The sequence below is a fragment of the Palaemon carinicauda genome, chromosome 1 (genome assembly GCF_036898095.1).
Source record: "Palaemon carinicauda isolate YSFRI2023 chromosome 1, ASM3689809v2, whole genome shotgun sequence".
Classification (NCBI taxonomy): domain Eukaryota; kingdom Metazoa; phylum Arthropoda; class Malacostraca; order Decapoda; family Palaemonidae; genus Palaemon; species Palaemon carinicauda.
The window spans coordinates 101,949,037-101,969,967 of record NC_090725.1 but is presented as its reverse complement, the minus strand read 5'-3'; the positions used below and the strand labels follow the sequence as shown (position 1 = coordinate 101,969,967).

At 40.2% G+C, this 20,931-nt stretch overlaps 1 protein-coding gene across 4 annotated transcripts in view; it reads left to right on the top strand.

Moving 5' to 3' along the window:
• Window positions 1-8,822, top strand: part of sky (GTPase-activating protein skywalker) — a 75,693-nt gene extending 66,871 nt beyond the window's left edge. For 2 of the 4 annotated variants that reach the window (XM_068383652.1, XM_068383651.1), the window contains exons 2-15: window positions 98-363; window positions 486-599; window positions 778-996; window positions 1,099-1,249; window positions 1,575-1,763; window positions 1,909-2,033; window positions 2,151-2,258; window positions 2,380-2,547; window positions 2,676-2,918; window positions 3,160-3,183; window positions 3,933-4,019; window positions 4,337-4,441; window positions 4,802-5,094; window positions 6,521-8,822. In XM_068383652.1, coding sequence (XP_068239753.1) covers window positions 98-363; window positions 486-599; window positions 778-996; window positions 1,099-1,249; window positions 1,575-1,763; window positions 1,909-2,033; window positions 2,151-2,258; window positions 2,380-2,547; window positions 2,676-2,918; window positions 3,160-3,183; window positions 3,933-4,019; window positions 4,337-4,441; window positions 4,802-5,094; window positions 6,521-6,665 — 2,237 coding nt within the window. In that variant the 3' untranslated portion in view covers window positions 6,666-8,822. Of the gene's footprint in view, window positions 1-33; window positions 364-485; window positions 600-777; window positions 997-1,098; window positions 1,250-1,574; window positions 1,764-1,908; window positions 2,034-2,150; window positions 2,259-2,379; window positions 2,548-2,675; window positions 2,919-3,159; window positions 3,184-3,932; window positions 4,020-4,336; window positions 4,442-4,801; window positions 5,095-6,520 lie in introns of those variants that run through there. The other 2 variants (XM_068383650.1, XM_068383654.1) reach the window with 2 other exon arrangements.
• The last annotated feature ends 12,109 nt before the right edge of the window (window positions 8,823-20,931 follow it).

The window sequence follows — 20,931 nt, the reverse complement described above, 5'->3', positions numbered from 1 at the left end:
CATTTTCATTCTCAGTCTTTAAAAAGTCATTTCTTTCATATTAACAAAATGTTGACATACGACATCATCGCTAATGTGTATCCTGCGGCCTTTGCAGCCTCACATGGTATCGCCTACCGGCATAATGAGGGGGCAATCCACTCTCATCGATCACGGCTAAATTCCACAAAGAAGCACCAGAACCGCAGTGGCGGTAACCATCAACAGCCCTCCAGCAAAGGCACATCGCAACAACAGTTTTATCTTGATTCCTGCGACACTCCAAGCTATTACCTTGAAAACAGTTCTGTCCAGAGGGAGAACCCCATCTATGATCCTGGCAATAATAACGACATAGACTTGGTTGACCTAAACCAGCTCAAGGTGAGACTTTTATTTTAAAATCTCATTTACAATAACTGGAATTAAGATATTTGTTTGATTTATACATTATACATTTATACATTATACATTTATACATTCATTGTGGGATTCTATTGTTTCAGATTGTAACGGACAATTCGATTGCTGTTCCTATCTCAGCATTTCCAAGATCTCTAATCCAGTGGCCTGTTGATGGTTCTACCAAAAATAAACGAATTGCAGAAGTAAAGAAACAGGTATGCATTACTGCTTAGTATTAATTATAAGTTTATAAGCAGAGTACATTACTGATGTGGCAGCAGTTATATAAACTTTAGTTTTCAGCTTGTTTAAAGCATGGAATTTGATAATTTTTTACCTTATCCATCAATAGAAAGTTTTTCACATATCACATGGATTCTATTATGCCTGTAGGTTAAACTCCTTGGAGATCTCATCAAGATGACTGTTGGGGGAAATCAACAAGATGAGGCTCTCTCAGATGATAAGACGCCTACCAACCCTCCCCCCTTCTCTGCTCAAGTTGACATGTCAAGGATACCGGTGCAGAGTCTTGCACATACTACTGATGAATTGTCCCAGCCCAAGTGGGAAGATATCAAGGCACACTTGCAAGCATCCAGAATGAAAGAGGTAAGGTACTATTAATTTAGTAAGACATGGCAAAATTGTAATCACTACATTAAGCTATATTGTACAAGTATTGTTAGAATAATAATGTTATTTTTTTTCCAGGCCAAAACTATAGTTCGAGAGAGTGAATGGGGTTTAAGTAGCCCAGTTCGTGAAGAGCTTTGGAAACAGATATGCCTCTACCAATCCACAGAAAAAGAATTTGGGGATTTTTATTATTGGGATACTGTCAAGCAAATGTATGGCACAACAGGTAAATTGTCACCAAGATTTCTAAATCACAAGTGTGTAAAGTCGCCACAAAGATTCCCAGCGAAATAAAGCCCCACCCCCTGATGATGTCATAGCCAATCACATTGACTCCATTAGTAGCAGTCACAATACATCCCGTTACAAATTTCAAGTAGTTTACACAGGAGACATGATGATTGGCTATGATGTCCTCAGGAGTGGGGCTTATTTTGCACGGAATCTCTGAGGCTGACTATAGTCAGGCTCTAAGTTTGAAGTACTGTACTATATTAATTTGAGATACATAAGAAATTATGGAGACATTTTATTTCTTTTTCTATCAACAGAATTGTCAGAATGTCAGGTGCAGCTTCCTACATGCATTGATATGAATTACTTAAGTAGTCAGTCACTGTCTCCAAGAGGAGTTGCTGCATGTGAACGTGTGTTGTCAGTTGTGGCCTTTTCAAATCCGGCAATTACATATGCTCCATCGTTATATCCAATCTGTGCACTGCTGCTTCATTATATGGATGGTAAGTTCCTTATTTTCTATCATTTTTGTGGCAGATTTTGCAATATTTTTCAAAAATTACCATAAAATAAGAGTTGGGTAAAACATTCCAGCAATACTTTGATATCATTCAATTACTAATGTGTACTATTTTCATTGTCAAACAGAGGCAGATGCATACAATTGCATGTCTGCTCTTGTCGGTGGATCACAGAATAAATTCATCACACAGACCAAGGTTGCTTATGAAGCTACTTGGCGAGCTGCTATAACACTTTGCAGGAAACATATTGTAAGTAAAAATAAAGTCCAACATATTTTCTTTTCTATAATAGAGTTACTTTGTATGTTGCACAGCTTTGCGATTTATAAGTTTTTGTTTGCTTATAATTATTTTATTTTTTGGCAGCGTGGATTCTCAACTCTTGCTAAATTTGGAGTAACTCAAGAGCAGATAGATGAAGCTTTCCAGGGATGGATCTGGTGGATCCTAGCTGCTCTCCCTCTAACCCATTTAGTAAGTTTGCGAAGAGTTACTTAATCTTTTTCACAAATTGCATTAAACACTGAAGATTCAGCATGATTGCTTTTCATTGAAATTAAAGTATTACTATATAATTGGCCTTTTTACTTTTTAGGTACGTGTCGTTGATTGTTTCCTGCTAGAAGGTGCAAAAGTTCTTCTCAGAGTTGCAATGGCTATCTTTCAAATGTTTGTAAAGGCTGTTACCAGAGATTCTACAATGGCTGCTTCTCTTCCGAGAGGTCTTAAAGATGCCATCATTCGTTATTGTCAAAGCATACAGGTAAGTTTTTAATATTTACATGTTATTTGAATTGGTGCTTTAGTTGTTTAATGTTGCAGTAATGCCATTTGGTATATAATATTTTATGAGTTATTGGTTTGTTTCTTTAACTGAGGAAATTGTTCCAGGTCCCTCCCCAAAAGCTTTTAAAAACTGCATTTGGTATAAGAGGATTCAGAAGGACTGAAATCAACAAAGTAATTTTACAAACTGAAATGTACCTTAAGAGTCAACGCATGGTCAGTTCAGGAAGCTCGTGCAACGTACATGAAGCTCCTGGACTAACACGAGCCATGTCATTGGAAGGTTTACCAACTTCTGAAGCCCAGGCTGACATCAAAATGATGTCACATACTCTCACAATTAAAGAGGTATGTTCCATTTTGAATTGTATTACAGTATAGGCTTTATTTTTTTTATTAGAATTTGAGCTTCATAATACTGTATTTATGATAATGCACTTGCTGAGCTTCTGGAGGCCATTTAGTATTGTGTTTGTGCTATATATTTTTCCTACCCCTATGAGCAACCTGCTGTATTCTGCTTTGGAGTTTTACTAATTAAAATTATCACGGTTTTAATCAAAAGTATAGTAACGTTCTTTTTATACAGTCTGCAACAGGAAATTCTCAAACTGTATGTATAATTGTTTTATAAAGAAGAAATTGTAATGGAAATGTAGCGCAGTCTTTAGTAAGAGACCCTGATCCTTTTAGATAAATATTATCGTGATAAATTTCTTATAACTTCATATCCTTAAAATGCATTACTGACATGTTTTTTCTTGTTAAATTTATGGTATTTTAAGAAAGTTACTTTGTCCACTTATTTTTTCTCAAAACAATCTTACAAGCAATGTATATTTCATTGAACATTAAGAAAAGTCTGGACCTTGGCATTAACTATAATATACATTATTACACAAGCATTGGAAAGTTAACAGTAAAATTCATTTTGCAAACAGTAAAATTCATATTGCAAATTGTGCAAACACTCTAGTTATTACTCGTTGAATGTCTACAAGTTACAGTATATACTACATATTTTTATAGTTTTTGTATGATCTCTCCTTGACTAGGAAATATTTCTGCTCCTAATGTAGAATTGTAAAAAAATATGAAAGCTGCATGCATTGGTGTTTCCCTGGTGTTGGCTTGTCCTTAATACTAATATGCTATTTTTACACTGAAATATTTGGTTATGGCCTTATAATCGGGGGAATGGTGGGAAATAAAGGGTTCTCAAGCCTTGCTTTTCAATATGTCCCTTGGAATTTTTGATATCCAGCTAATTTTAATGGTGATATGTCTTTCTTGCTCTTTTTAATGGTGGTATGTCTTTGCTCATTTTAATGGCGATGTCTTTCTTGCTCATGCTTACACAAGGGATCTCGCTCACCTGCCCCTCGTGCCCGTTCAATGGGCCAATACCCCATCCAAAACATCAAATCAATGATTGTCAGCAAAGATGAGGTTTGTCTTGAGATCTTTTGAAGCAAATTATATTATCATATTAAATGTGTAGTTTTATCATAATCTGGTGGAAGCTTTGAGGAAGGGTACTGATTTATTTTTTTCTTATTTATTTTATAGTAGTAGTTATGGTGTTAACAGATTAGTTTGATAATGTTGTAATGATAACGTTATTAGGTCAACCATTTTGATCAGTTATGACTGCAGTTGTAGTTACTGTCTTTTGAATTTTGCAGAAGTTTTCTATTGTATAGAAAATATTAACTATTTTAGGGTAAAATATAATCTTTTGGATTCATTTTCTTTTCCTTTAACAGTTACTGACAGTGTGGTCTTGGTTACCTACAAGAATGACACTGCATCAACCAACTCTAATTTACACTACTGAGGAACATGGATGCTCCTTAACAACATTTTTCCAGGTAAACCTTGGCCTTTTATAAATTTGTGTGCTTCATTTTTCTCCTTAAATTTTTAAATTTTCTCATTCAGTTTAGTTTTTGTAAATTTATTAATATTTAACCCTTCAGTTGTATTTATAATGATTAATTGCAGCCTTTCCCCAAAACTAAGTCACTTGATATAGTAAATGAATTTTGGCTATGAGTATATCTAAACTTTTTTTTTTAATGTTATTTCTTTTTTAAATTTTTTATAAAATATAAAAAAAATTCCAACCTGCTCATAGGCAAACCCATAAATGCCAAACCACCAGAATTCAGTGGTTATTGGCATGACTTTCTATGTGCTATATAGATATTGATTTTTTTTTCTTCCAACAGCGTGTAGAAAAGCATGAACCAACTCTCATGTGCATCCGCACCACCAATGATCATGTCTTTGGTGCTTACTGTTCAACTGCTTGGGCTCAGCGGAACATAACTGACGAGTATGGGAATAGACAGACGTATTTTGGGACTGGAGAATCGTTTTTATTCAGTCTTCGACCAAGTCTTGCTAAGTACCAATGGGTTGGAATAACCCAGCAACAGGAGGAAGCCAGCATATCAAATGTGAAACATTCAGCTGAACTTTTCATGCATGGAGATAGCAATATGATTACCATAGGAGGAGGGTAGGTGAATTTTATCGTTTCTTAAACACACACACACACACACACACACATATATTTGGTACCTTTTGTGCTTGTGCTGTTGGCAGGTTTGCTCAAGAATCCAGACATTAATAGCTAGTATGATGAATTTTTATTATTCCTATTCTTCTTCTGCTATCCCTATTATATATTATTCACAGATTACCCTCATTTTAGATGTACTGTATTGAAGTTTTATTAGATCAGAATATTTTATGAACATTACACAGCTTTTGTATGGAAATTTGCAGTTATGTGATAAGGTTGGACACCTGATGTAATTTGTGTACTGTGAAGTATTTATAAATTGCTATATTGGGAAAATTTTATAAAAGCCTCTACAAGCTGGTAATCTTTATACAGTAATTACATACTTTTAGGTTAAGGGGTACCCATTAAGACTAAAAGAAATGTTTAGTGAAATTTGCTCTAAACCTTATTTAGTGGATTAAGTGGACCCAGTTGATAGAACTTAACCCTTGGATATTTTTATTAGTCCCATTCCCTGCTGCTAATTGAAAGAAAACTGGCAAATACAAAGTCAAGGTCGTATATTTAGAGATAATTTTGCTACTAGAACCTTTATAATTAGTAGTGGTCAAGAGACATATACTATAAAAGACCTGATGGTCATAACATGAATCGATAAGTATTTTGACATCCTTAGGAAAGAAAATAATTTAATGATATTTTGAAAGGTAGTGAAAGTGTCGATTCAGCTATTACAGGCTCTACCTATTTACCCTTGAAAGTTTAAAAAAAAAAAAAAAAAAAGTGTTGTTATTTTGTTTACTTCATTTTTGACAGCTTGCTTACACACAGAATTAGGCACTTGTGCTCTTTGATATCTTGAATGTTTTAACCAAGATAATCTTAACCATGGGTTTGAACATTTGAAATGGATTTTGTTGCTACCTTTTACTGTAAGAATTTGATTTTTACATTGAAGGGGTTGCTCTTGATGACTGCAATTATTGAATAACTTTTCCTGTTGGAATTTTCATCATGTTGTACTTAATACTTCATCCATTTTTCTACTGTTGTACAATTGCTTTTCATTCTGAGAATAAAATCTTGGCCAAGTAAACAAGAGTACATTACAGCATAGCGTGTTCCTTTTTGTAGATGATCAGTAGCATCCCGAGACCCTATTTTCTAGATAATAGGTTTGTCACCAATTATGACATTTGTCCTATGGTGCTGTTGTAATTTATGTAAATCACAGTTCTGTGCTTATACTTTATTCTCATAGAAATATTTGCAAGTCACTTGTCATGGTTGTTTTTTTTTTGCTTGGCATTCAGGTCACTGGATTGCTGTTAACTTTGAAATGTATATTCTATGAGTATTGAAGTTAAACACACACACACACAAAAAAGTTATTAATATATCTCTCATTTCTTTTCAGGAATGGAAATGGCATTATGCTTGATCAAGAACTTCGCTATGGAAAAACAGAAAATTGCGACACTTTTAATAACCCTCCACTTACACCTGATGGGGATTTTGAGGTGAAAGTTATTGAAGTTTACAGTTTAACAAAGGAAATGTAAATTTATAATTGAAAAGTAACCCAATATTATATTTCCTATTTTACTTATCTGTTGAGAGCATAAATTATTTTTACAATTTTTTTAACTTCACAAAAATTGATACCCAAGTAATGATTATTATATTTATGCAGTAGATTTTATATATTTTATCATAGTTTTGTAATATACAGTATTAGAAAAGTTTGGCACAGAACTACCAAAAAAATCTGTGCTAAAAATAAATACTCACCTAACCATATCAAGTAAAGTTACCAAGTAAGTTATTTCCAAAGCATTTTTTACTTAAGATACTCAAATAATTAATATATAAATACATGTATTAATTATTCTTAATGAAAGTTTTATAATGTATGTGTTTTAGTAAATGCATAACATTATAAAGTCTTCAATGTAAGTCTTATTAAGACTGCAACCTAGTCAGTGATATTTATTATTATTATTGCTTCACATTTAACGAGTATGATAAATATTCTCTTGCTGTCGTAAACTATTATTACAGTAGTTATCAGTGATTGAGCCATTTCTTTTAAGTCATATGTGTATTTACTTGTCAAGTGAGCGAGTCTTGTTGTATATCAAACTTTAGAGTTTTGCAATAATTAGAAGAATGTACTGTAGTTTTGGAGTCAAAAGTAAATCAAAGCAGCTTACTTGATTAATGTGTGTAGAAGTGAAGTGAAGCTCTGTTTATGAACTATAATTAAATATGCAAGTACATTGTCATAGCTGCACATAGGTGTTGCCTTATAGACATAGGTTTAATATGGGTTAATTTCCTGAAATAAACTGGTTTGTGATAAAGATTGATCTTTAGTTGAAAGTAAATTCAATCTGTGAATTTATGCTTAACTGCAAAATTTGCTTGACATATTGAGTTCAAATGTAACATCAATCCAGTTTGGTTACTGGGTAAGGGTCTTCTTGACTGTGGCAATACAATGGTTAGAATTTCCTGTTTGCAATTAAGTTTTTTAGTTTCAATACTGTTGTTGTGGTTACATATTATCAACCAGTGGACCATAAGCATGTTTATTAGAGAACTGATTTAGCATAACCAAATGTAAATTACCGATTTACTCTTTAAACTTAACACTAAAGAAAATATTTGTGATACATGGTAATAAGGATATTTATTTATAGTTATAAAAAACTATAGTAGAATGTGATAAGGTTGCCTACAGTAGCTATGTAGGAATACGCTGTACTATCATTCCTCAAGTTGTGTAGGCTTTGGTAACATGAAATTTATTATGAATGAATTCATTTTACGTTTATTAGCCAAGAACATTGTACATCTTTAGTTAAGTGTTGAATTTGCTGTATTGTTAAAACTGGCTATACATTGCAATAACTGATAATTTATTCAGAACCAGAATATTTTCTGAATAGATGCATTACTAGATAGTTATTTATGTCTTCTGTCAATTGTAAGCTTCTACTAACAGAAAAAGTAATTTAGTTTTTGAAAAATACTCGTTTGCATCTCGGATGATTGCTCATTTAAGAAGGATTAAGTATCAACTAATAGGTAAAACTTCTTGTCAGAATTAATCCTAATTGAGTTTAGGAAGAAACTAGTCTAAATTAGTGTAGAATCTCGTAAACTGGATCCTCGAGTGTGATGTATTTCAGTGTCTTAACCAATTTTGTGTATCAAGTTGTAGAAGACTAGTTTTACTTGTAGCTATCTTTCATCTTTTATTAGAATATGTTAATGTTCTGCATGCTGATTTCTTCTTGATTTTACTTGTGTAAATGTGGTAATTTGAGGTGGTGGTTGTAAAGTTGACAAAGGTGTTCTACCATTATTATGTTTTTTAGATACCTCATTTACACGTATGTAGTATGTGACTCTTAGTCATGTAGTTAGTTTTATCTCTGATCAGAAAAAGAGGATTCTTTAATTTATTGATAAGATATTTATTTTGTTTTAACCTCTACTTTTTTGTATCATGAATTTTCTTTCTGGAAGCTAAAGAATCTCAAATGCTGTTCCTTTGGAAAATATTTCTTGAAGATAAAAGGAGAGAAACTTCTGTATATATTATTTAAGGCCAGTATCATTTGTTATTGTATATAGTTTGTGTATTTGCAAGTGGTAATATTGTTATTGTTTTATTATTTTATTGTGTTGTAGAAATAAATTTTTTGATGTAAGTTTTTTATTTTGATTACCCTCTGATTTTCAAAAGCATCACATCATCAATGTACAGTGTAGAGATATGCCTTGTAAGGTGCTAAATGCATTTTGATCTAAAATTATGATTTAATTACTATCGCTGTTTGCGCACCCCGTATGGCACTAGAATTTGGACTAGTAACTAACGACAAAATTTGAAAGTAACTTTTATTTTTGGGCTCAGGCCATGTCATCCTGATGGAAGGTTCCTTTAGTAGCTTCCTAGGGGTATATTTGACTACAGTGGATATTCCCAGAGAATTAAACTAAAGGTCTCCAGAATTCTAACTTCTTGTGCGAGTACCCTCAAGGTTGCCCTTTAGGATATCGCATATTAACGGGACGTATTCTTGACACGCCACATAGCGTTTACACTTGGAGGGGGGAACAAGTGGCAAGATATAGGAGGAGCCGTTACAAAGTTAACCTCCTCCGTTACTGTTATGAGCACTCGGACGACGTCATATTCGTCGCCATCTAGCTGACGTCGTCTCCTTTCCTTTCATAGTAGCGTCTTGACTAGGTGTTGTTTCCTAGTCTTCTCGCTATTTATGCAGCCATGTTGCAATCTTCAGCCTCTTCTGCCTCTGGAAAGTTGAGTAGAGTAACGTTTTTCTCTCGAAATATGATATTTTAATTATAAAATAAATTTTTGAATATACTTACCCGGTGAATATATATAGCTGCAACTCTGTTGCTCGACAGACAAAAAACTGTACAAAAAAACTCGCTAGCGATCGCTATACAGGTTGCGGGTGTGCCCATCAGCGCCAACTGTCGGCCAGATACCAAACTCCATGTAAACAAAGACTCAATTTTCTCCTCATCCCACTGCGTCTCTATTGGGGAGGAAGGGAGGGTCGTTTAATTTATATTCACCGGGTAAGTATATTCAAAAATTTATTCTATAATTAAAATATCATTTTTAAATATTAACTTAGCCGGTGAATATATAGCTGATTCACACCCAGGGTGGTGGGTAGAGACCAGTTAAATATGTTTACATCTTATGAGCTAAGAGTTTTTATTTCATTTTAGAAGTTATCAAAATAACAAAAACAAAATAAATAGGTACCTGGTAAGGAAGTCGACTTAGACGATTACTCTGCCTTATAAGTACGTCTTCCTTACGGAGCCTCGCGATCCCCTTAGGATGCTGACAGACCCCTAGGAGGTGAAGTATCAAGGGCTGCAACCCATACAACAGGACCTCATCAAACCCCTAATCTGGGCGCTCTCAAGAAATGACTTTGACCACCCGCCAAATCAACCAGGATGTGAAAGGCTTCTTAGCCTTCCGGACAACCCATAAAAAACAACATTTCAAGAGACAGATTAAAAGGATAGGGAAAAAGGGAATTGTAGTGGTTGAGCCCTCACCCACTACTGCACTCGCTGCTACGAATGGTCCCAGTGTGTAGCAGTTCTCGTAAAGAGACTGGACATCTTTCAAGTAAAATGACGCGAACACTGACTTGCTTCTCCAATAGGTTGCGTCCGTTATACTTTGCAGAGATATATTTTGCTTAAAGGCCACGGAAGTTGTTACAGCTCTAACTTCGTGCGTCTTCACCTTAAGCAAAGTTCGGTCTTCCTCACTCAGATGTGAATGAGCTTCTCGTATTAACAATCTGATAAAGTCTGACCAAGCATTCTTTGACATAGGCAAGGATGGTTTCTTAACTGAACACCATAAAGCTTCAGATTGGCCTCGTAAAGGTTTAGTACGCTTTAAATATAACTTAAGAGCTCTAACAGGGCATAAGACTCTTTCTAGTTCATTGCCTACGATCTTCGATAAGCTGGGAATATCGAAAGATTTAGGCCAAGGCCGAGAAGGCAGCTCATTTTTGGCTAGAAAACCAAGTTGCAGCGAACAAGTGGCTTTTTCCGACGAAAATCCGATGTTCTTGCTGAAGGCATGAATCTCACTGACTCTTTTAGCCGAGGCTAAGCATACCAGGAAAAGAGTCTTAAGAGTGAGATCTTTCAGGGAGGCTGATTGTAACGGCTCCAACCTGTCTGACATGAGGAATCTTAGTACCACGTCTAAATTCCATCCAGGGGTAGCCAAACGACGCTCCTTGGTGGTCTCAAAAGACTTAAGGAGGTCTTGCAGATCTTTATGTTGGAAAGATCTAAGCCTCTATGCCGGAAGACCGATGCCAACATGCTTCTGTAGCCCTTGATAGTGGGAGCTGAAAAGGATCGTCCTTTTCTCAGGTATAAGAGAAAATCAGCTATTTGAGCTACAGAGGTACTGGTCGAGGATACAGAAACTGATTTGCACCAGTCTCGGAAGACTTCCTACTTCGATTGGTAGACTCTAATGGAAGACGCTCTCCTTGCTCTAGCAATCGCACTGTCTGCCTCCTTCGAAAAGCCTCTAGCTCTCGAGAGTCTTTCGATAGTCTGAAGGCAGTCAGACGAAGAGTGTGGAGGCTTTGGAGTACCTTCTTTACGTGTGGCTGACATAGAAGGTCTACCCTTAGAGGAAGACTTCTAGGAACGTCTACTAACCATCGAAGTATCTCGGTGAACCATTCTCTCGCGGGCCAGAGGGGAGCAACTAACGTTCAACCTTGTCCCTTCGTGAGAGGCGAACTTCTGCAGTACCTTGTTGACAATCTTGAACGGTGGGAATGCGTAGAGATCCAGATGTGACCAATCTAGGAGGAAAGCATCTATATGTATTGCTGCTGGGTCCGGGACTGGAGAGCAATAGATTGGAAGCCTCTTGGTCAGCGAGGTTGCAAAGAGATCTATGGATGGTTTACCCCAAGTGGCCCAAAGTCTCTTGCACACATCCTTGTGGAGGGTCCATTCGGTTGGAATTACTTGCCCTTTCCGACTGAGACAATCTGCTATGACGTTCAAGTCGCCTTGGATGAACCTCGTTACTAGGGAGATGTCTTGACCTTTTGACCAGCTGAGCAGGTCCCTTGCGATCTCGTACAACGTCAGTGAGTGGGTACCTCCTTGTTTGGAGATGTACGCCAAGGCCGTGGTGTTGTCCGAGTTTACTTCCACCACTTGCCTCGAAGGAGATACTCGAAGCTTTTCAAGGCCAGATGAACTGCCAACAGCTCCTTGCAGTTGATATGCATGCTCCTCTGACTTGAGTTCCACAGACCTGAGCATTCCCGACCGTCCAGTGTCGCGCCCCAGCCCAAGTCCGATGCGTCCGAGAAGAGAACGTGGTGGGTAGTCTGAACAGCCAGGGGAAGACCCTCTCTAAGGTTGATATTGTCCTTCCACCAAGTCAGACAAGACTTTATCTTTCCGGAAATCGGGATCGAGACCGCTTCTAGCGTCTTGTCCTTTTTCCAGTGAAAAGCCAGATGGTATTGAAGAGGACGGAGGTGTAGTCTTCCTAGTGATACAAACTGTTCCAGGGATGACAGCGTCCCCACCAGACTCATCCACAGCCTGACTGAGCAGCGTTCCTTCTTCAGCATCTTCTGGATGGATAGCAGGGCTTGATCTATTCTGGGGGCTGATCGTATTGTTGTTCAGCAACGTCCTCATCAGAAAGTTCCTCATCTGAAAACTGATGAGGAAACGGCAACGGAGTGGGTAACGTCTGGCTCGCTGAGTCCGGTCGCACTGGTGCATGCGTGACGGAGCCGGACGCAACGTCATGGAATTGCTGCACAGTTTGTGAACTGTCAACAACCATGGGTGCGCGAGGAAGCACAGCGTCCACCCGAGACTGTCTAGACGGTCTGGGTTATGCAGTCAACACCATACCGGGTTGCTGAGGTTGACGCACCGCGTCAAAAAAAGTCACCTCTGATGGTTGTTGAATGTCCTGAACGTCAACAACCACCTCCGAGCGTCGCTTAACGTCAACGTGCGGCTGGCAACCCACACTGGGTCGCATCGGTGGAGGAACCACCTCAACTGGTAGACGCGAGAAGGTTACCTCAGCGTCAACAGAACGCACAACCGACCGGTTGGAAGGTTGTTGGCCAGAAGGTTCGGCAGCAACCTTCTCCGCATGAAAGTCCTCTATCAAGGACGCAAGCTTGGACTGCATGTCTTGCAGCAAAGCCCATTTAGGGTCTACGGGAGCAGGTGCGGCAACAGACGGGGTTAGCGACTGAGGCGGTACCGCTTTCCATCCCTGAAAGCCTTGTTTATGCATGACATAATTGTACAGCAAAACTTCAAAGGTTCGAAAACAGCTGTGAAGTTGACCTGTAAAAACCTTGGAGCGTCTCCTGGCCAGGCGCCAGGGAGAGTCTACGAGATTTGAGAAGTCTATCTGGGCAGAGGCAGGAACTCCCAAGCCGAGAACTTCTCTCGTGTCATATCAGACTCTCGCTCTATAAGCCAGTTTAAAAGAAGGGAAAGCAAAGGCTGTATCCCCCAAACTCCTCCTGATGATATACCAGTCGCCTAGCAGACGTAAAGCTCTCTAGGAGAGCGAGAGAGCACTAGCTTAAAAACAACGGCTTCGAAGTAGCTAGGCCTAGTGTAAGCTCTGACGTTTAGGCGAACGAGGAGCAGCAATTACAAAAAGATCCGGACAAAGATCCTTAAAAATCAGCATGATTTAATTAAAGTCCATAGAGGGCTAAGCAGCTTTAGGCTCCTCTCCGTCTGACAGAGTCCTCAAGGGAATATCAGTAGGAGGGGGAACAGCAACTTCCTCATCTAAAGGAACCTTGTCCGATAAAAGCCGAGTCTCAAGCAAGGGAGAGACCTACCGTGGTGGCAATGCTTTACAAGCAGAGTCCACACACACTGGTGTATTAGTAGCGGACCAGGACGCAACGTCATGTAACTGCTTGACAGTCTGTGAACTGTCAACAACTGAACTGTCAACAACAACAGGTGCGTGAGGACGCACAGCGTCCACTCGAGACTGCTTTGACTGCCTAGACTGAGCAGTCAAAACAACTCTAGAATGCGGAGGTTGACGCACAGCGTCAAAACAAGTCAACTCCGATTGTTAGCGAACGTCCTGAACGTCAATCAGGAGCATCAGCAAGTGGCCTAACGTCCAAATGTGGCTGAAAATCCACACGAGACCGCATCGAGTGTGGCTCTAAACAACCTGACTGACGTGACTTAGCTACGCCAACGTCAACAGGATGCACAAAGGAACGTTAGGTTGGCTGAAAGCCAGGATATCGATGAGATAAACGGCTAGAATCAACGGACTAATCGGCAGAATAGTCTTCCATAAGGGAGGCAAGCATATTCTGCATGTCTTGCCGTACAACCCATTAAGGATCCACGGAAATGGTTGCGGTAAGAGACGAGGGTAACGTTTGTGACCGCAACACTTTGCCAACAAAAAAGACACTCGGAGTCTGTGTTACGCTTTTGTTAGGCGGCGAGCAGTTTTCCGATGACTGCATAGGGTCAGAGCTGTCCTAATGGCTGCAACCAGGACGCTGGACCTGTCCTGAAAGGACTGACTTTCGCTTAAGGGGCTCGAAACCTTGTTACAGGTTTCTTATGCAAAAAGCCTACGGATGACGAGGAGAAACAACGTCTCTCTCGCCTTATGGTAGGGGAGATCTTGGTAAGATACACCCGATACCATAGAGGGAAACGTCTGTTCGCTGATCAAGGCCTCTCGAACCCATAAGTCGTACGACATTACTTCTCCCCTGGCTTGGGAGCTTGCAAGAGGTCCCGGACTAGGTGAACGACAGGCACGAACAGACGAACCCTCGGACGCAACACTGTAACACTTTGCGTAATATCACTTTATCACTACGATTTTCTGTTTTGCACTTATTTCACTGAAATCAAAACTTTTACTGATTTCTACCTGAAGCACGCAATTCTACCCTCATCAAAAGGTAGTAAATGCGAAATCAGGCGTATAATGCAAGCACATTAATACCAGCAAAAAAACAGTAAACATCTTTTAAGATAAACAAATTCAGTGGTTGGGGAAGAGAATAAACACTAGTTCATTCAAAACTACGTTTTCAATCTCTCACCGTAATTGCCTGGGGACGATAATAAAAAACTAAAAAAGTTTTATCCTTTCTCCCCGTACAGAGACTAGGGACGAGAGTAACTCGAGAACAACGTTACCCGCTTGAACGGAACGTTTTCTCTCCTCTCTCTCCCTCCGACTCTATATCTCTCTCTCTTTATCTCTTGATTTCGCACCTAAGAGAAGAGCCCAATTACGTTTCGTCAAAAAAACATGTTATTTGACCAAAGGAAAACACTGAAAGGCTTTTCAATTAAAAAGTTCCTTTAAAATAGAATTTAAAACATTTAAGCTTTGAAAGAAGAATGAACAAAACGTCAGAATCGATTTACTCTTTCTGCAAAGTGAAACCGTGATACACTCTCTCTCTATCGTAACGATAGAGCGCAAACGTTAGTTCATCTTTGAAAACAGTACGAAGACTATTCAAAGAAATTCTTTCATAAAATATTTCATTTAAAAAGTTTTAAATCCTTAGCTCTTTAAAAGCTATTTACGATTTAAAGGGCTCAACGTTGATTAACTTCGGTTTCCAAGTTAGGACCGCCTACTCTCAGGAAAGGTCGCATATAAACAAAACATTAAAAAGGGATTTTGACGAAGGAAAAATCTATTTCTGGGCGAGAGACCTGTGCCGCCCAGTGAAATGCTCCTTAAGCACCATTTCAAAGGAATATAACTGCTAATATTACCAGAGAAAAAATGTAAAGGAATGCTAGGTTGAACTAGCTCGCTCACCTAATGGTGTCGGTATAGACTGGGGCGAAATACCAGAGGTCTCGTACCATTTAGACTTCTCCTCTTCGAAATCCCCCAATAGTGAGGTGCCGTTCAACCTCCCCTGCCTCGCAGACCAGTACTACTAACTCAACCCACGCTTGCCCATCACTCCTTACAGCACCCTTAAGTTTGGGGTCTGAACAGGGGGGGAGCAAATAGGGTGGGTTCACTGGGCGGCACAGGTCTCTCGCCCAGAAATAGATTTTTCCTTCGTCAAAATCCCTTTTCTGGGCTCAATCCCTGTGCCGCGCAGTGAAATAGTACCAGAGAAAACGAACCCAAACTTTATTAACTATACGGGAACGAATTAAAATCAACATAACAAACAGTGGTTTAATCAAAAGTTAACGTAGAAGACGGACGTCTTTAATAACATCAGCATGATAAGGTATAATATCCCAGGAAGGGAAGACAAAAGAACATTAACTTAAAACAAAACCAATTAAGGTCAAACACTGGAACAAATTACATACACTTGAACACTAAAGAAATACAGTTCGTATGGAAGAATAAATTGAACAATGATAATAAAATGGCAATGTTACGAACTAGGAACACCCATGGGTGTGATACAACAAACCGAACTCAGGTAGGAACTGTAAGTGAGGCAGGTAAAGAGGAAGAAGGTGGAAGATATAGGATTCAGGGATTAGTTAGAAGGAATTTGTCCGGGGGATACCACGCTCCCTGCAGCTACGGTAGCGAGTTGAAGGGCCTCTAATTGTTTAAGATAGTGCCGCTTGAACACTGAGGGGGATTTCCATCCGGTATATTTAGAGATATCTGTAAAGTTCATATGATGGAAAAAATTTATTGAGGTCGCTACCGCCCGAATGTCGTGGACGTGAGGAAAAGACTCTGGATTGGCCTGTTTAATAAAATACAAGATCTGTTGTCTGATCCCTTTCAAAGTTATAGTCCCTCCCCGCTCCCTGATGAACAAGGGTCCCGAGGTCTTATAGGAAGTCCTTGATAGAAAGGACTTTAGAGTGGTAACCGGGCATAGGGAAGGATCCTGAAGGAGAGGGATGATTTTCCAGGAGGACCATCTATTCTGAGGGTCTTCATTTTTGGCCAAGAAGACCTTGTCTGGGGAGAGGAGGACCTCTCCTGACGGAAGGAACTCTATGTGGCCTGGATCCCTTGATAAGGCAGCTAATTCCGAAATCCTGGCGCCAGATGCCAAACTCACGAGAAAGAGAGTTTTCCTGAGTAGAGGGATATACTCACATGAATCGTTGACGGTTTCTGACGCTAGTTTAAGAACATCATTGAGAAACCAGGAAATCGGGCTAGGACGAGAAGATGGTCTCAGTCTGGCACAGGCTCTTGGGATCGAAGCTAGCAATGAATCTGTTAGATCTATATTAAAGCCGATTAGAAAAATCTTCTTCAAGGCAGACTTGATGGTAGTAATAGTGTTAGCTGCTAAGCCCGACTCAAACAAGGTTCTGAAAAAGGTTACCGTTAGGTTTAGTGTCATAAAGTCAGTACTAGAATCTTTCAAAAACTTAGCTAGTTTTTTGACCGCTGAGTCATATTGACGAAGAGTGGAGTCTCTCTTGTCAGATTCTAAAAATAAAGTATTCTGGGGGTCTATGTTAGCCCCTTTGTGTGCCGCAAACTTCATGAAGTCCATAAAGTTAGGGTGGTCTGAATGTTTGAGGAAGCGAACACAGTGCACGTTTGTACTATCTGGGTCAAAGTCGGGTTGGGAATCTGGTGAGGGTGGAGATTCAGCTCCAGTAAAAGAGGAAACCAATTGCTCTTGGGCCAATTGGGGGCCACCAGGGCTACTTGACCTTTGAAGGTTCGAAGTTTGTCCAGCACTTTCATCAGTAGGTTCACCGGTGGGAAAAGGTAAATCCTTTCCCAGGCGTTCCAGTCGAGAGACATGGCATCCGTGGCGTATGAAAGCATAAAGTCGGTGTACTAAATGAATATTGCTATATGAAAGCATAAAGTCGGTGTACTAAATGAATATAAGGAAAAAACTCCTAAAGGATCGAACGAATATAAAAGACGGACGAACTAACGAGACAAAGGGCAGAGGCGAAAGTAAGAACGGGGACGCCGCTCATATATAAACACTTCTCAATAATAAAAACAAAGATGACACTGCCCAATCTCGTTAAAAACTCATGGATAAGGTACTTAACTTCGATGGGGTATCTTGGGAATCGGCCATCGAGAGAAAGTTGATGATAAATCCAATGAAACACACGAGAATAAAAAACTTGGACTTATATCAAACAGGTGCTTGAAAGGAGTGATGGGCAAGCGTGGGTTGAGTTAGTAGTACTGGTCTGCGAGGCAGGGGAGGTTGAACGGCACCTCACTATTGGGGGATTTCGAAGAGGAGAAGTCTAAATGGTACGAGACCTCTGGTATTTCGCCCCAGTCTATACCGACACCATTAGGTGAGCGAGCTAGTTCAACCTAGCATTCCTTTACATTTTTTCTCTGGTAATATTAGCAGTTATATTCCTTTGAAATGGTGCTTAAGGAGCATTTCACTGCGCGGCACAGGGATTGAGCCCAGAAATTTATTTTTTATGTTTATTATAAATGGAAAGTTAATCGAAGAGGAAAATCTATAATTAATTTATAACGTGATAAGATAATTACTAAAAGCCTAAACACACTTCCGTCTAAGGGAAGGGTCGGCCATTTAAAAGTCAAAGAAAGTCCATACTCTCTTTGTCACCAAAAATTAAATCTATCCAAAACGAGTTCAAGATTTAAGATGAAGATAAAACACCTGCACTGCGAAAGCTCAAACCAGAATATAGTACTTCACCAAAGAGGATGGGAAAAACTCCAGGTTTCAACAGCGAGTAAAGTACGTCTTGTCGACACGTCGACAGAGAGAAAATTGAGTCTTTGTTTACATGGAGTTTGGTATCTGGCCGACAGTTGGCGCTGATGGGCACACCCGCAACCTGTATAGCGATCGCTAGCGAGTTTTTTTGTACAGTTTTTTGTCTGTCGAGCAACAGAGTTGCAGCTATATATTCACCGGCTAAGTTAAATATTTAAAAAAACTGTGTTTTGTGGCGGAGCTATTGCCTAGACGGGAGGCGTCGCCGATGCTGTCGTTCGCATCGCATGCTTTATTTTGTTAGCCAGTACGACCGTCCCAGTTCTTAGCTAATTATCAGTATATTAGCTATTTAGTCTTCATTGCTAGGAATTAGTTATATTATGCCGTTAGTATTCTTTAGTTTCGGCGAATGTAGGTAGCCGATCTTGCTAGGCATGCTAGCCTAGGCGCTTTAGTTTACTTTCATGCATGATATAGTAAGTGTTCCTAGTGTTATCCTATTTAAATGAAGATATTAGGCAATTATACATATAAGATTAGGTGATTGCACATGGGTATTTTCCTCTTACTAGAGAGTTATACAAGGTGTTTCGATGAATCAGTTAGTAGATTCCCCTGCTCCTAGGCTAGTAGCCTAGGGGCTTTAGTATACTTTCGCATATCCCCGGTTACCTTTATGTATAAGGTAATCTCTCCTCCCTCTGAGTGCCCAGGCTGCAATCCTAACCCTCCTTGCCCTGAATTGTGATTCTGGTAAGGTTAGGCTAGGGTTTTCTAACCATTGTTCATGAGCTGTGCGTTCGGGTCAGAACCTTAGAATAACTGTCGTGTGCCTCCAGCTACCCCAATAAGGCAAATGTACTCTCCTGTTGGACCCTGTTGATTGGCATAGGGGGCCTTGCCCCCCTAGACCACACCTGGAGGGGTCATGAGACCCCTTCTCCCTGTGGCCTAGCGACTTGTCCTGCGCTTGTATACTCTGGGGAAATGAATTTCCCTAGCCTAGGTTAGGCAGGCTTAGGGATTCTGTTTCTTTATAGTTTAGGACGGCTTGATGATGCCGACCCCTTTACTGTACTAACTCACCCTAGGCTGGAGAATGTACTCTCCTTGTACCTGGGGCGGTGCCGGTACTGAAACGGAGTCCCCTTGTTAGAGAGCTGGGGAAGGCTTACGCTAACTCCTTACACAGGACCCTTTCCCTGCCCCCCTCTGTCCTTTGGTGATGGCCTAGACATCACACCCGTGTCCGCTGTCCTACAATCTCATCGAGTGCCGGTGGGTTGTAGGGTCGGCCTGGTCTTTCGCCTGCTGGGCCGAACCGTTCAGCTTCCCCTGCACAAATATTGCTCTGGGATAGCCATGCGGCAGGTCTAGCTGCCGGCAGGAGACCTCCCTCCTGTTTTAGAGTGTTCTTCAGTCCTCCCTTGGACCGCCACCCGCAGCCCTAGCCGACTGATACCCGCAGAGTTGCGGCTGGATGGAAGCCTGATCATGATATGTTCTCCCCTTCCATTGAACGCTCCTTCCTGAGGAAGGCGGAGTTAGGGTGGCGAAGCTGCCGCCCTTCCTTCTCCTAAACTCTATGCTTTCTCTCTCTCTCTGTCTCCGGGCTAGTGCTGTCAATGACGTTGACCGCCGGCAGAACACAGGCAGGGTCAGTGGCTCACTGTCACGCCGACTCTGCCAGCAACAGTCGGCAGTGTAGCCTAGGTCACCACCCAGTCACATAGTATGATGGCAGGGTTGGTGTGCCTTCGGCCGGTTGCCCGCCGGCAGCCGGGGGTCGCCAGCGTTTTGGTGGCCCGTCGACAATGCATGGGGTTTCTCCTTTACCCTGCCACATAAAATGATGGCTGGGGCGGGTTGCCCTCTTCCGGCAGTCCGCCGGCGGGCCGCCGATGTACCGGCGGAACGCCGGCCCCACATATATTTACAATATTGTGACAGTGAACTGTCCTCTTGCACTAGCCCTGCCGTCAGTACGCCGGAAATGTCTGTTGTATGGATGTACAGTATACAATAGCCAGTACATCTGTGGTATAGAACATATACCTTAGATAGAAAACTATAGTATATAGTTATACAATAGATAAAATTTCTAGCATACTCTGTGCATCCATGCACAGTCCCTTGCCGAGACCTACCTGAATTGGTGATTGATACCCCCCCCCCTTTTTCTTTACGCTGATTGTTCATCGGCTCCCCTTAATTCCATTATTAATTTCTCGGAAGCGGTGTTGCTTACACTACTCTAACCCTATGGGCTAGACTCTTCCTTCGGGCCTCCCTCGACGGGTGCCCTAGAATTAATAGTGGGAAGGGTCACGGCAACTGGCTGGGCGGGATTCACAAGTATGTGTCTTAACTACTTCAATTCCAGCTTACCTATCCTAAGCTTACACTTGGAAAGGAATCTTATATTATATAATTAAGATTAAAATTAATCTAAGATTAATTTAAGTCTAGCATGATAGACTAACACATACTCATGTACCTTTCCTTTCTTTACAGGAGTACA